This window comes from Rhinolophus sinicus, linkage group LG04, assembly GCF_036562045.2.
Source record: "Rhinolophus sinicus isolate RSC01 linkage group LG04, ASM3656204v1, whole genome shotgun sequence".
In the NCBI taxonomy this organism is placed as follows: domain Eukaryota; kingdom Metazoa; phylum Chordata; class Mammalia; order Chiroptera; family Rhinolophidae; genus Rhinolophus; species Rhinolophus sinicus.
In genome coordinates this window covers 76518572-76531123 of record NC_133754.1, presented here as the reverse complement: position 1 = coordinate 76531123, position 12552 = coordinate 76518572, and the positions used below count along the sequence as shown (strand labels likewise).

General features: G+C 41.5%; 1 protein-coding gene across 1 annotated transcript in view; it reads right to left on the bottom strand.

Annotated features, from left to right (window-relative positions):
• Window positions 1-12166, bottom strand: part of CENPU (centromere protein U) — a 35967-nt gene extending 23801 nt beyond the window's left edge. The window contains exons 1-4 of the mRNA XM_074329845.1: window positions 11883-12166; window positions 8744-8792; window positions 7665-7782; window positions 4776-4881 (exon numbers count right to left, since the gene is read on the bottom strand). Coding sequence (XP_074185946.1) covers window positions 4776-4881; window positions 7665-7782; window positions 8744-8792; window positions 11883-11923 — 314 coding nt within the window. The 5' untranslated portion in view covers window positions 11924-12166. The remainder of the gene's footprint in view (window positions 1-4775; window positions 4882-7664; window positions 7783-8743; window positions 8793-11882) is intronic.
• Between the last annotated feature and the right edge of the window lie 386 nt (window positions 12167-12552).

Genomic DNA, 12552 nt, shown 5'->3' with positions numbered 1-12552 from the left:
GATCCAAACTGGCAGAGGCCTTTTAGGTCACACATACAGGCAATGGTGAGCCCCTAAAAGGTGGTATCTCACTCTTGCAAGACTTGCATTTCAGAAAGATCCCGCTGGAAGCTGTGCGGGCAGGAGGGTAAACAGAGGAGACCAGGCAGGAAACTACTGCAGGGGAGAGTAGCTAGTGCCTAAACTATGGCAGCTGCAGGGAGGTAGCAGGGTATGGAGAGGGAAAAAGTGGATTCCTGAGGTGGTACCAGGCCAGAATAGGATTGGTCACAACAGAAGATACCAGGAATGGTCCCGTTTGGCGTCTTGTGTGACTGGATGACAGCAGGACCAGTAACGTAGAGACACCGAAGGAACTTGTTGACACTGGATGGGGAAGAAAAGGACTGAGCGTTTTGTCTTTGTTGAGTCTGAGCTGTCTGTGGGCATCTAGGGAAATATGACCGATATGCAAGACATCTTGGGCCTCTGGAGAAAGGCTGGGTAAGAGAGACAGACTTGGGAGCAGTGGCACATGGAGAGCTAAAACCCTAAGAGTAAATATGGGGGCAGAGTCACCTACACATAAAGAGGAGATGGAGGGAGAAGGTAGGAACAAAGAGCTTACACCCCTGGCGAGGATTTGGGGCCCAGATGCTGATGCCGCCATGAGTCCTGGGAAATGCTGCTGGCTTCTCTCCCAGGGCATCCCTTCTGCCCTAACTTCCCTTTGCATCCATAACAAACCCCGTGTAACTTACCCAAACAACGGCTTGTTTGGACTCATCACACCATCAAAACCAAGATTACTGAAAATGTCCCTACTGTTACATGCAATGCGTGTTCAGTCCTTACCTTACGTGCTTCTCTACTACATTTGATCCTCCCGACTGCACACGCACGCACGTGCACACACACACACACACACACACACACACACACACACACTCGCCTAGTTTTCTTCTCTCCCTCTAGCCACTTTTCTTCTCTCCTTCGCAAGCTCTTTCTCTACCTGGACAGAAGACGTCGGGTTTCCTTGCGGTTGGTGCCAGGTCCTCGCCCGCTCTCAGGCCGTGACCTCTCCCTGTGCGCTCTCTGCACGCCCACAGCGCCACACCACCTATGTGTTTACAACTGCAGTTGGGACTCCAGCTCAGCCCTCTCCTCAGGGCTCCAGACCCACGCACACAACAGCTCTTTGACATCTCCACACCAGTTCATGGCCGACTCATAATAAGGGGTACTCACTCTCCTAGTATCCCCTCCCTTAATCAATGGCATGGTCATCAGTCCCTACAAGCTAGAAAACCAGGAGTCTCTGACAGCAACTCTTCCCCAGCCTCCTACATCCAGCCCATCACTAAGCCCCGGTGACTTGCTTCCTATTTCTCAAACCCATCCCCTTATCACCATCTCTGTCACAATTGCCCTCGTCCTCCCTGCCCGACTACTAACTAGCTTCCACACTGGTCTCTCCATTCCATTCTCGCCTCTCAAACCCATGCTCCACCCTGCAGCCAGAGCGATCATTTATAAATGCAGACCTGTGTCACCCCTGCTTAAAGTTCTTCAACTGCATAAGATGATGACAAAACTCCTTACCAAGTTTATTAAATAGGATTACGTATGGCCACAAGTGGTAGACAAGACACCCCCAAAGTGGCTTAAACAAGGTACTTTATTTCCCTCTCAACAAAACTTGAGACAATTCGGGGCTGGAATAGCAGGCCCACCATCATCAGAGACCCAGATTCCTTCTATCTTACTGCTTCCTTTTCTCAGTACACTGCCCCATGGCCCAAGACGGTTACTCAAGCTTCCGCTGTCACATTCCATTCCAACCATAAGGAGAAGGAGCAAAGAAGGGCACACTCCTTCCTATAAAGACACTTCCACAAGTTGCAGATACTTCTTTGGCTAAAATTTAAGTATACAGAAACCTTAGCTGCAAGAGAAGCTAGGAAATATATTCTTTACTCTGACAGCCCTGTATTCAGCTAAAACCACACATTTTATCACTAAGGGAGGGGAGAAGACGTTGGGGTAGAACTAGCAATCTCTATCAACAATGACATTCAAAGCAATTACCATCTGGCAGGGTGTTCATCCCCTTCATTTTTTTACTCTGGGGCATCTCAGATTATTAGTCCCACAGACTCACCGTGCTTCTTCCCACTACAGCACCTTTATACACTGCTATTTACCTCATATGGAATGTTCCTCACCCCACCTCTCACCACCCTAAATCCTACTTATAGTATCATGCCCACCCATATGATTTGTCAGTGGTTCCTCATTAATAAGCTCCATGAGGACAAGGATTATGTCCATTCTGAGTTATTGTAAACCCAGAGGGCGGTACCTAGTTAGTGCTTTATAAATTCTTATTGAAAAAAATACCACTAATAATAAGCACCATTTGAAAGTTTACTATATGCAACCTGTTTTAAGAGCCTAAAAGGATAAATTCTTCTTAAAACAATCATATAAGGTAGGTTGTATTATTATCCCACTTTCCAGATGAAGGAACCTAGAAGTTAAATGTCTAACCACTATGCTGTACACCTGAAACTAATAAAATATTGAATGTCAACTGTAATTGAAAAATTAAAAAAATGTAAAGAAAAATAGTTGGGTCTATAACTTATATCTTACAAAAGGATAAAAAGGATCAAGGATTTCAATATAAAAATAAGTCATAAGTTCTATGAAAGAAAATGATTAACTATGAATCAAAATCCCTAAACCCTAAAAGAAAAAGATTAATAAACATATCAATGTATCTATACAAAAAGAAAAATATTTCTGTGTGGTAAAAAACACCATTAGGTGTTTTGTCAAAAGATAGGTGGACAAACTAGTAAAAAAAAAAATCTAATAAGGTTAATAAATAGGGTTAATTTCACTAATGTTTAAATGAAGTCATAGACATCAAGAAGAAAATGACCACATCTAATAGAAAAATGAAGAAGGATATAAAAAATATAGAAAAAGAAATCCAGGAGCTTTTAAACATAGGATGAGATGCTGCTCAACAGTCTTAAGAAAAACACAAAGCAGAACTAGACTGAGATAGATCAAAAGTGTTATCATCTTAGCAAAAATCCAAGTTTGATATCACTATGGTGGCAATGTGACAATAACTGTATAAGTTAACACCATTTCATTTGACCCAGGATTTCCTGTAATGAATATATCCTATAGCTATCTAGGCACGAGTATGAAATGGCACGTGCACCAGGTTAGTGACTGACTATAGCACTTGGGGACAGCAGAAGACTGGAAAAAACCCAACTGCCCGTCAATATGGGATGAAATAAACTACGCATATGCTGGAATGCTTGCAACATGACAGAGAATGAGAAAGGTCCATATGTATCAATGCGTAAAATTTCCAAAATATATTAAGTGAAAATGGTAGGTAGCAGCTATATTACCTTTTCTATACAAGGTTAAAAATGTGTATTCTTAGTTTTGTATGAATACAAAGAATTCTGAAAGGACATATAAGAAATTAATAGTGGAAGAGAGGGAAGAAGTGGGTGCAGGAGCTGAGTGATGATAGAAAGACTTTTTATTAAAACCTTCTTATATTTTTAAACCATGTGAATGTGTTGCCTATTCAAAAAAAATTCCTCTTTAAACTTACATCCACCACGGTTTAAAATGAAGTGTGTGTTTTTCCAAATATTTGGCTTTTATTGTTGATATTCAGTAACAGAAAAACTGGAGTCTCTGCAAGTACCGTAAAACTTCCCTCATGCAGATAACCTCAGAGAGACTTTCTCATTTAGATTTCCAAGTGGGATATTTGTTCTAAAAATGCAGTTTTGCTACTGTCACAATATATTCAATAACTAGAACTGACCTATTACTTAATAGAGGTCCTTAAGTCTAAGATTTGCTCTAGCTAATAATTTATAATTAGTATGATAGTTATTGAAAAGTTCTTCATTATAGAATTTGTCCTCAAGTTGTCTCTATGGAGTCATTTTTACACGATTTACTTGACCATACCTTCATATAAATTTGTAAAACTCAAACCAATGCTCTTTACGGACAATACATTTAAAATATACAACACATTTGTAATTATCGGCCTGTCTTCCCTACTCTCACCTTGTACTAGAGAACGTGTCTTTTGTGATAATTTGTAAATTAAAGAGACCTCTGAAAATCACCTAAAATTTTATGCTCATAAAACCGTTTCCTCCTTTTTTTTTGTTTAACCTCAAAGCTAAACCACCTTCACAGGCAATGTTTTCTAGGATAATCAGGTGTCAATTATATTATTTTGGTTATTAAATTAGACTTTATTTTTATTGAGGTGTAACTGACATAACAGTATGTTAGTTTCAGGTGTACAATGTAATGACTTGATATTTGTATATACTGCAAAATGATCAGCATAATGAGTCTGGTTAATATCTGTCACCACATATAGTTACCAAATTTTTTTTTCTTGTGATGAAAACTTTTAAGATTACTCTCTTAGCAACTTTCAAATATACAATAAACAACACAGTATTATTAATTACAGTCACCATGTTATATATTACATCCCTATTCTTTTTAGGGACTTATTCTTTTTAATAACTGGAAATTTGTACCTGTAATTAATTATTATATGTCAATTTTTGAAAGACTAAGTTTTTATGTACCAGTTCTCTTAAGGAAAAACATAAGTTGGCCCAAAACATCTTTTAAAAGCTTTAGCTTTATAAAGTTCTATCTTAAAGAGCTTCTCAGAAACCCCATTAAGCATGAATAAATAATTGCTTGAAATATAACCGTACCTTCTTTTTGCTTCTTTTCCTTGAGGAGTTGAAGGGATAAATGATCTGCAGTGTTTGGAGAGTTCGACTTCATCAGCATATATAGCTGTGCTATGTAAAGGAGGCTCTACAAAAAGATTGTTTTTAAAAGTGCAACTTTAAAAGTTTGCCAGGAAAAGTGTAAGTTTGTTCCTTTGTAATGGAGTACAAAGCAATCTTGTTTAAATGGCTGACAAAATCAGAATCAGTCACACAACCTATTTTCCAAATGTTTTTGATCTCACATCACAATAAGGAAAAATTTAAATGATGTCACTAATAAGTATATGGATATTTATCAATTATAACCTGTATCACTGTACTTACATGAGAAGGTTTTAATTAGATAAAAGACCAACGTAAATAGGAACTCTGGCATTCTCTTTCCTCACCAATGGAGCACAGCACTGCGTAGGAGACCATGGCATTTACTATCAATGCCAAGGCTTGGAGGGCTTGGCACACTCCCACTTCGCCAGTGCCTCAGTGCCTAGCCCAGGGCAGGCCCTCCCTGCATGTGAATGAACGGCCCTGTGGGAGGGATTCCAGTCCTCTCTCACTTCCTGTCCTCTCTACTTGACTCTGCATTGCGAGAGCCTCTAGCTAGCATAAAGAGTTAACTTGAATAAATAAGATAAAAGAGAAGAGGACCGAACGACCCTGGTGGAAAGCCATAGAGGAGATGCTGAGAGAAGGACTACACTCCTACCTGCTCAGGAAAGAGGAGTAACAGGAGCGACCTCAGCACGCTGGGCTGGGCTTAGGAGAGGACTAGGGAGGTAGGTGGCCAGTCGTGGTGGCGATGAATTGCTGCAGGGAGATGCCGGGTAAGAGCCGAACAACCATTTCTTCATGCCCAAATTTTAGCATGACAGTGCACATTTAAACAACTATTTTCAAATAAATAGCTGCTTAAATAATGAACATTATCAATTACACAATTTCAAAATTAGTAATATACTTTGTATTGCCCGCAACTAGGCAAAGGGATTTATTTTCGCTACTACTGTGAATAACAAGGAAAAAAGAAATAGATCAATCCTGAATTTCCATATGTAACCAGTCATACAAACTGCACTCTCAGAACTCAATAATAAAATGATAAAGAACCAGGGGCCGTCTGATGGCTCAGGTGGTTGGTGGCTCAGCGTTAGCGCTGCGCTCCTAACTCCAAGGTCGCCAGTTCAATTCCCACATGGGCCAGTGAGCTGCGCCCTCTACAGCTAAGATCGTGAACAACAGCTTTACAGGAGCTGGGCTGCCATGAGCAACCTGAGCTAGCATATGCTACCATGAGTGGCCAGTGGCCAGCGTGAGTGGCCCGCAGCCGGCAAGAGTTGCCGTGAGCTGCTGACCTGGCGACCAAGTGCCTCCGTCTGGTGGAGCGCAAGGCTCATAATACTAGCATGGGCCAGGAAGCTGCGTCCTACACAACTAGACTGAGAAACAACTTGAACTGGAGTGGGGGGGAGGGTTAAAAACAAAAGATAACCCAATTTAAAAATGGGTAAAGGATTTGAATAAACATGTCTTCAAAGAAGATTAACAAATGGCCAATAAGCACAGGAAAAGATGCTGAACATCCAGTGGTCATGAGGAAATACAACTCAAAACCTCAATGAGACACCAATTCCCTGTCCAGTAGCAGTAGGATGGCTATTACAAAAAAACAACAACAGAAAACAAGTAAGGATGTGGAGAAACTGAAACCCTTGTGCACTGCTAGTGGAAATGTGTAAAACGGTGCAGCCACTGTGGAAAATGGCATGGTGATTCCTCAAAAAATTGAACACAGAATTACCATAAGATCCAGCAATTCCACTTACGGATATATACCCAAAAGAAGTAAAAGCAGGAACTTGACCAGATATTTGTACACCCATGTTCAAAGCAGCATTATTCACAATTGTCGAAAGGTAGAAGCAACCCAATGTCAACTGACAGATGAATTCATATACCAGGGGTGCCAAAAAAATGTATACACATGACTTGTATTCACCTTTTGTTATCAGTATATACTGAGTATTACAATTTTAATATAGTTTTAAGGTAAGTGACTTACATCCTAATTTTTAAACTATGTGATTTCTTTTAGATTCAGATCGTCTACACTCAGATTCCTTTTAAATAATTAAAACATTTTTATCAAGTCATAATATATTCTGGTAATAATTACTTTATATCTTATAAAATGTACAATATTTTCTTTTGACCAAAAATTAGATTGAAAAACATTAGATACCAAATTAAAAACATGTGAGAGGGTATATATTTTCAAAATTCCCTTAAAACATATACCAGCAAAAATGTCTGATCTAGATGTGGGGGCAGTTGGCACTTTCTGTATCATATTCACTCTGAAGTGGCCAGTGACAGAGACAGAAGCATTTCCATCTGGACAACTCACACTCCTGGTCAACCAGGTACACCAAGGAACACAGGAGAAACTCTCCCACTGGCTCTCCTGAAGCATCCTTTGCCTCAGTGTGTTTAAGAAAAGGGAAAACTACCCCTCTTCTTCTCTCTAAATTAAAGTCCCTTACTGAATGACTTTATTGGTGGTATGGACTGAGAAATATGTTTTATATTCTTCTTGTTACAAATATTATAATAGCTGTCCTAATATGACCAGCTTATTAACAAATGCTACTAGAAGTGTTCTTTGATCATGCTTAAGAGTTCTTAGTTCCAATGTACTTAGAAGTGAGAAAAATTAATTCAAATTATCAAGCACTCCCCAGAACATTGTATTAATATGCAGACAACTGATTTTTATATTTGAAGATATTTCTATATTTGTATTAGTAACTAGCCCAAATGTTGTTTCTTAAACTACTTTTAAGTTTTTAGCATAAAGGTTTAAATACTAACCAAAGTTTTCATAAGGTTCTTCATCTTTCTCATTTTCACTCATCCTGCCCATGCTTGACATCTCAGAATTGTCAGGAAAATCAAACACATCCGCAGGCTTATGCTGTTGGCCAGCTTCCTACAAGCGAATAAAGTCAAAGTCATTCACTTGGCTTTAACGAACAAGAACATCCAAAACCGACTTCCTAAGCAAGGGCACTCCTGCTAGCACTGCTGCCTAAAGAAGGTCCTTAACACTGTGGGGGAACAGATTCCTCTGGCAAAATTCTTTATAAAGGACCAGAGAATAAATATATTAGGCGCTGCAGACCACAGGGCCTGTGTTGCACTGACTCGACTCGGCCATCAGTGTGTGAAAGCACAGAGCGACGGTGCAGAAAGAACAAGCATTGCTGTGTTGCAATAAAACTTTAATTACGGACCCTGAAATTTTAATTTTGTTTCATTCTCACATGTCACAAGAGTAGAAGAGCTGCCCTCTGAAGGCTAGGGTTAGGGCAACAGGTGGGGAGAGACCACACGAGACAGAAAGCCAGGGCAAGACAGAGCAGAGAGAACTCCCTGAAAGCAGTAGGTACTCTCCGACATCCTTCCCATGTCTGGACGTGAACTGCCAATGCCAACTGGTCAAGCCCTTGAAAATAATTTGAAATTAGCTATCAAGAGTGCTAAAGAAATGTAGCTGCCTTTAACACTGTTATTCTAAGACTCCACACTAAATTAAAACTATGTGGACAAAGTGGAATACTATAAAATCATAAACTGTTGTTTACAACAAAGAAATGACTATAAATGAAAATTGCAAAATACAGAAAGTTATACAATTGTAAGTAATGTCAATTATCCAAATAAAAATAAAATCAAGCTAGGTCCAAGAAAAAAGATTCAAAAAGTTAACAACGGTCATTTTCTCCGTTATACTGGAAAAAGTGGGAGGAAGAGGAAAATACTTTGTTACTACAATAAACCATTGAGTTCACCCAGTGAAGTCTATGAAACTCTGAGGTTCCCACAACATGTCAGTTCTTCTGTATTGTCAATTATAAGAAAATCACATTACAATATAAAAGATCACTTACATCTTCTGTGGAACGTGTTCTTCCTACAGTGTTCTTTGAATATTTCACACTATTAAACAGCAAAATCACACAAAAGAGTTAGGAAATATTTTTTAAATAACTAGGGAAAACACCATTAACTTGCAACCCTTTCCAAGCATTTTCTTTCCAAATTATATTCCCCATTACTTGCACTAACAGTGTGCACCCAATGAAATTCAGGTTATGGCAAAATCGTTTTAGAAAGTAGAACCCAGATTTCACAAATTTAATTGTATTTTTATAGGTCAAACCATGTCACTTATATAAAACAGAGCACAGCGCTCTCTCCCTCAGGGACGTGGAAAACTCCTACTCCTGCAGCTATCCTGTCCCTGAGGTCCCAATCAGTAGCAACGACAGACTGTTTCTGCAGATTTGAGCAGAAGGGAGGTACACCTGACACCCATTCCATCCTGTCCCTGGCTCTTGGCCGTACATCTTCTCACGTAACAGTCCTCTGAGGTAGAAGTGAACCCCATTTACAGACGTGTTTTTGCCCAAAGTTACACAGCCAAGCAGGAGAGAAGCCTGCACTAAAATCTGCATCGGTTCAAATCCACAGGTGGCCCTCTTTCCACCCCTTCTTGCCCCTTCCACCGGGCAATAGGATAAAAATATCTGTCTTCAACAACCTGAAAGTAAATGGATGGAACAATAGTGACTAGAATAAAAACTGTCAATAAGAGAGGCAGGAAAGTGTCAGTGAGCATGTACTGAGCTCTGCTGGGTACCAGGGCCCTGGGGTGTCGGCACAATACCTACACGTCCCCAGCTTGAGAATAAGCCATGCAGACACCCATTGGTGGATGGCAAAATCAGTTTCGTGTGTCTGAATCAATATTGCTTTGAGTAACTTTTTATTTGATGTAATTTCAAACTTCCAGAAAAGTGCCAAGAACAGTATAAGGCCCTTCTGTACACCCGTTGCCCAGGTCCACCAAGTGCTTCCACGGTCTCATTTGCTTCCCGTGTACGAACGCATATGGCAAACTGTGCACCTTTAGCCTAAAATAGGTGTCTTTCCAAAGAAAGGGCCTAGTCACAGCACAATTTCCAAATCAAGAAATTTAATACTGATAGGATTATCTAATCCACATCTATATCCAAATTTCATCAACCGCCCCAGAATGTCCTTTAAGATTTTTTTCTCCTCAGTATTTAAAAAGGAAACACGAGAACATAAAATGTAAGATTGCACTGGACATAGTATTTTCATAAACCTTTTGTTATATGTGTATGTGCACAACTGTGATGTAAAACATCGTAACTGTTCATCGTAGTGAACAAAAAGTGGGAAAACTGTTTAGAGCTGTGGTTTCCCAATGTCAGGCACCCGAATCACTGAGGGCTCGTTACAAGATTCCAGGTTCCACTCCCAGAGTCGCTGACTGAGTAGGTCTGGGGCTGAGTCAGAGGGTTTGCGTTTCTCACAAGCTGCTGATGCTGCTGGGCAAGGAATTACACTTTGAGAACCACTTTATTTGATTCTCAGACCTGAAGAAGGTAGAACAGGTATTCACTTTACTTTATGGCATTTATGGTTCCGGGTTCAAAAGTAAAGTGACTTATCAGTGGTCAGACAGCCAAGTAATAGAAATAGGACTAGAAGGCAGAGTGCATAACTTCTTAAACTCCACTGTCTCTTGCCTTATCCGTGATCAAAAAAAAATGGTCATGTTTCCTCCTTACCTTAGGCTAGGAGCACGGTAGGGCTTCCAAAAGACGGAAACCTCTGTGATACCGTATGTAAAAATTTTGGTGTATGCACACCAGTGAGTTTTGGGAAGAGGGAGGAACAGATTTAATGAATCTCAAAGGTGAAAAAATGTTTTACATATATTTAATATATATTGTATATAAATAAAATACAACATTTTTAAATATAAAATATGTAACATTTACATATAATATATAACTAACAAAGATAATATATAACATATAACATAATATGTAACATATATTATCTTTGTGAGACAGAGAGAAATGGGATGAATCAAAAACCACTGGCCTATAAAATCAAATTTAATTTTCGTCAGCTGTGGTTCAAGGTCCCTGTATTTTTTCCCAACTCCTTTCTTCATTGGGGGAGTCTTTCTTTGGTTCTTCCCCACCGGCCACAGAAATGTAATCTTGGTTTATTCCATCTCTCTGCTCTGTCCAGCTCCAGCCTTTCCCGCTGCCTCTGCTTGGCTCGCCCTCCACCCTCACCCACATCTACAGACGCCACCGTCTCCAGGCAGTTTTCCCAGACACAGCCCAGGGACATGTATGATCTTCAATGTATGATCTTGTGTATCAAACGCAGCAAGCCAAGACACCTCTAGCCAGGACCACACGGGGCCTTTAAATGCGCTCCAGTCACCGCCAGCGGGACACTGCCAATGAATCCACGAAGAATGACATTTTAGAGAGCAATTCTGCAACCAATTTTTAAATGCATGACCTTTTTGATTAAAAAGTCACCAGACTTACGGTGGTGATCACATCCCAAGTATATAAATGTCGAATCACCTTGTTGTACATCTTAAACTAATACAATACTATTGGATGCCAACTATAATTTTTTTAAAAACATTTTAATTGCTTGACCCCTTCGGGAGTGCCCTTCTTAGTTATAACAAGCGCCAGCTTCGTTGTCCCCCACGCCGCCCCGTCGGGATTTGGTTTAGCTTTACAGACTGTGTGTGTGTTACAAAAACAGCAAGGTCTTGAAAACAAGAATACTACTAGGCAGGGTGTGAACACCGCACAGTGTAACGTCTGGCAAGCAGCACACAGCACGCATCTGTTGGATGTTTTGTTTTCAAAATTTTGAGTCTACGTTAAACTATGCTCACACAGTCATGCTAACACTCGTTAACGTCCTTTCCTGCCGCCCCGCGCAGTTTTAAACTGTGACTCCTTTAAGACTCACGGTGTTCGGATGCAGTTGGGAGACTAATTATTCCTCTTTTCCCGACGTGGAAACTGAGGCCCTGAGTCACTGGGCGCAAGTTCCGCAGTGGCCCAGCCTGGGCGCCTCGCTCGGCAGCACAGCCCGCAGAGGCAAACACCGCGGCAGGAAGGAAGAAAGTAAAGCTGGTCTCCAGCCCACGCTCTCAGGGTCCCCGGCACTTACCTCGCGCGTCCGGGGGTCCGCACCCGCCGCCCAGAAGCCATCCGAGCCGACCGCTCTGCCAGCCGGCGGAGCCCACAAACTTCCCGCCAAACGCCGCGCCGCTCCGAACCGCCAATCCGGGCTCAGCAGACGCGTACTTTATACGCTTGCACTCGGGCCTCCAACTGCCGGGGCCCAGGGCTCCGCCCCGTTCTGGAGCTCGATGGAAAATGCGGCCTGGTAAATACGAAAGCGGAGCTGGAGTCCTCGCCTTACAACCGTTTGCTAACGGCCCCTGAAGCAAGAAAGATTTGCCGGGTTTTACCTCCTACCCGTGCACTGAGCCTGTTTTCAAAGGCTCCAAAGCTCTGGAGCAGCCTGGTCCCGCCCACCGGGGCGGGGACGGGGAGGGGCCAGTGTCAAAAAGCTGGATGGGCACTGGCCAATAAGGGGCGGATCCAAACCCAAGGTTGGGGGCGCCTGCTGCTTAGGCAACTGTGCGGTTGTCTAGTTAATGCACTGCCGAAGAGGCAGGACTTCTAGTCCGCCGCTGCCCTGAACCAACGGTGCGAGCGTGGCACACCGAGTAACTCTACCCCAGTTACTTCTTTTCATCAGTGGGGAGGGCCCCGTCTGCAGCTAAGATTCTCTGATTCTTTTCTGTTCAAAAATGTATTACCCTGCAAAAGAA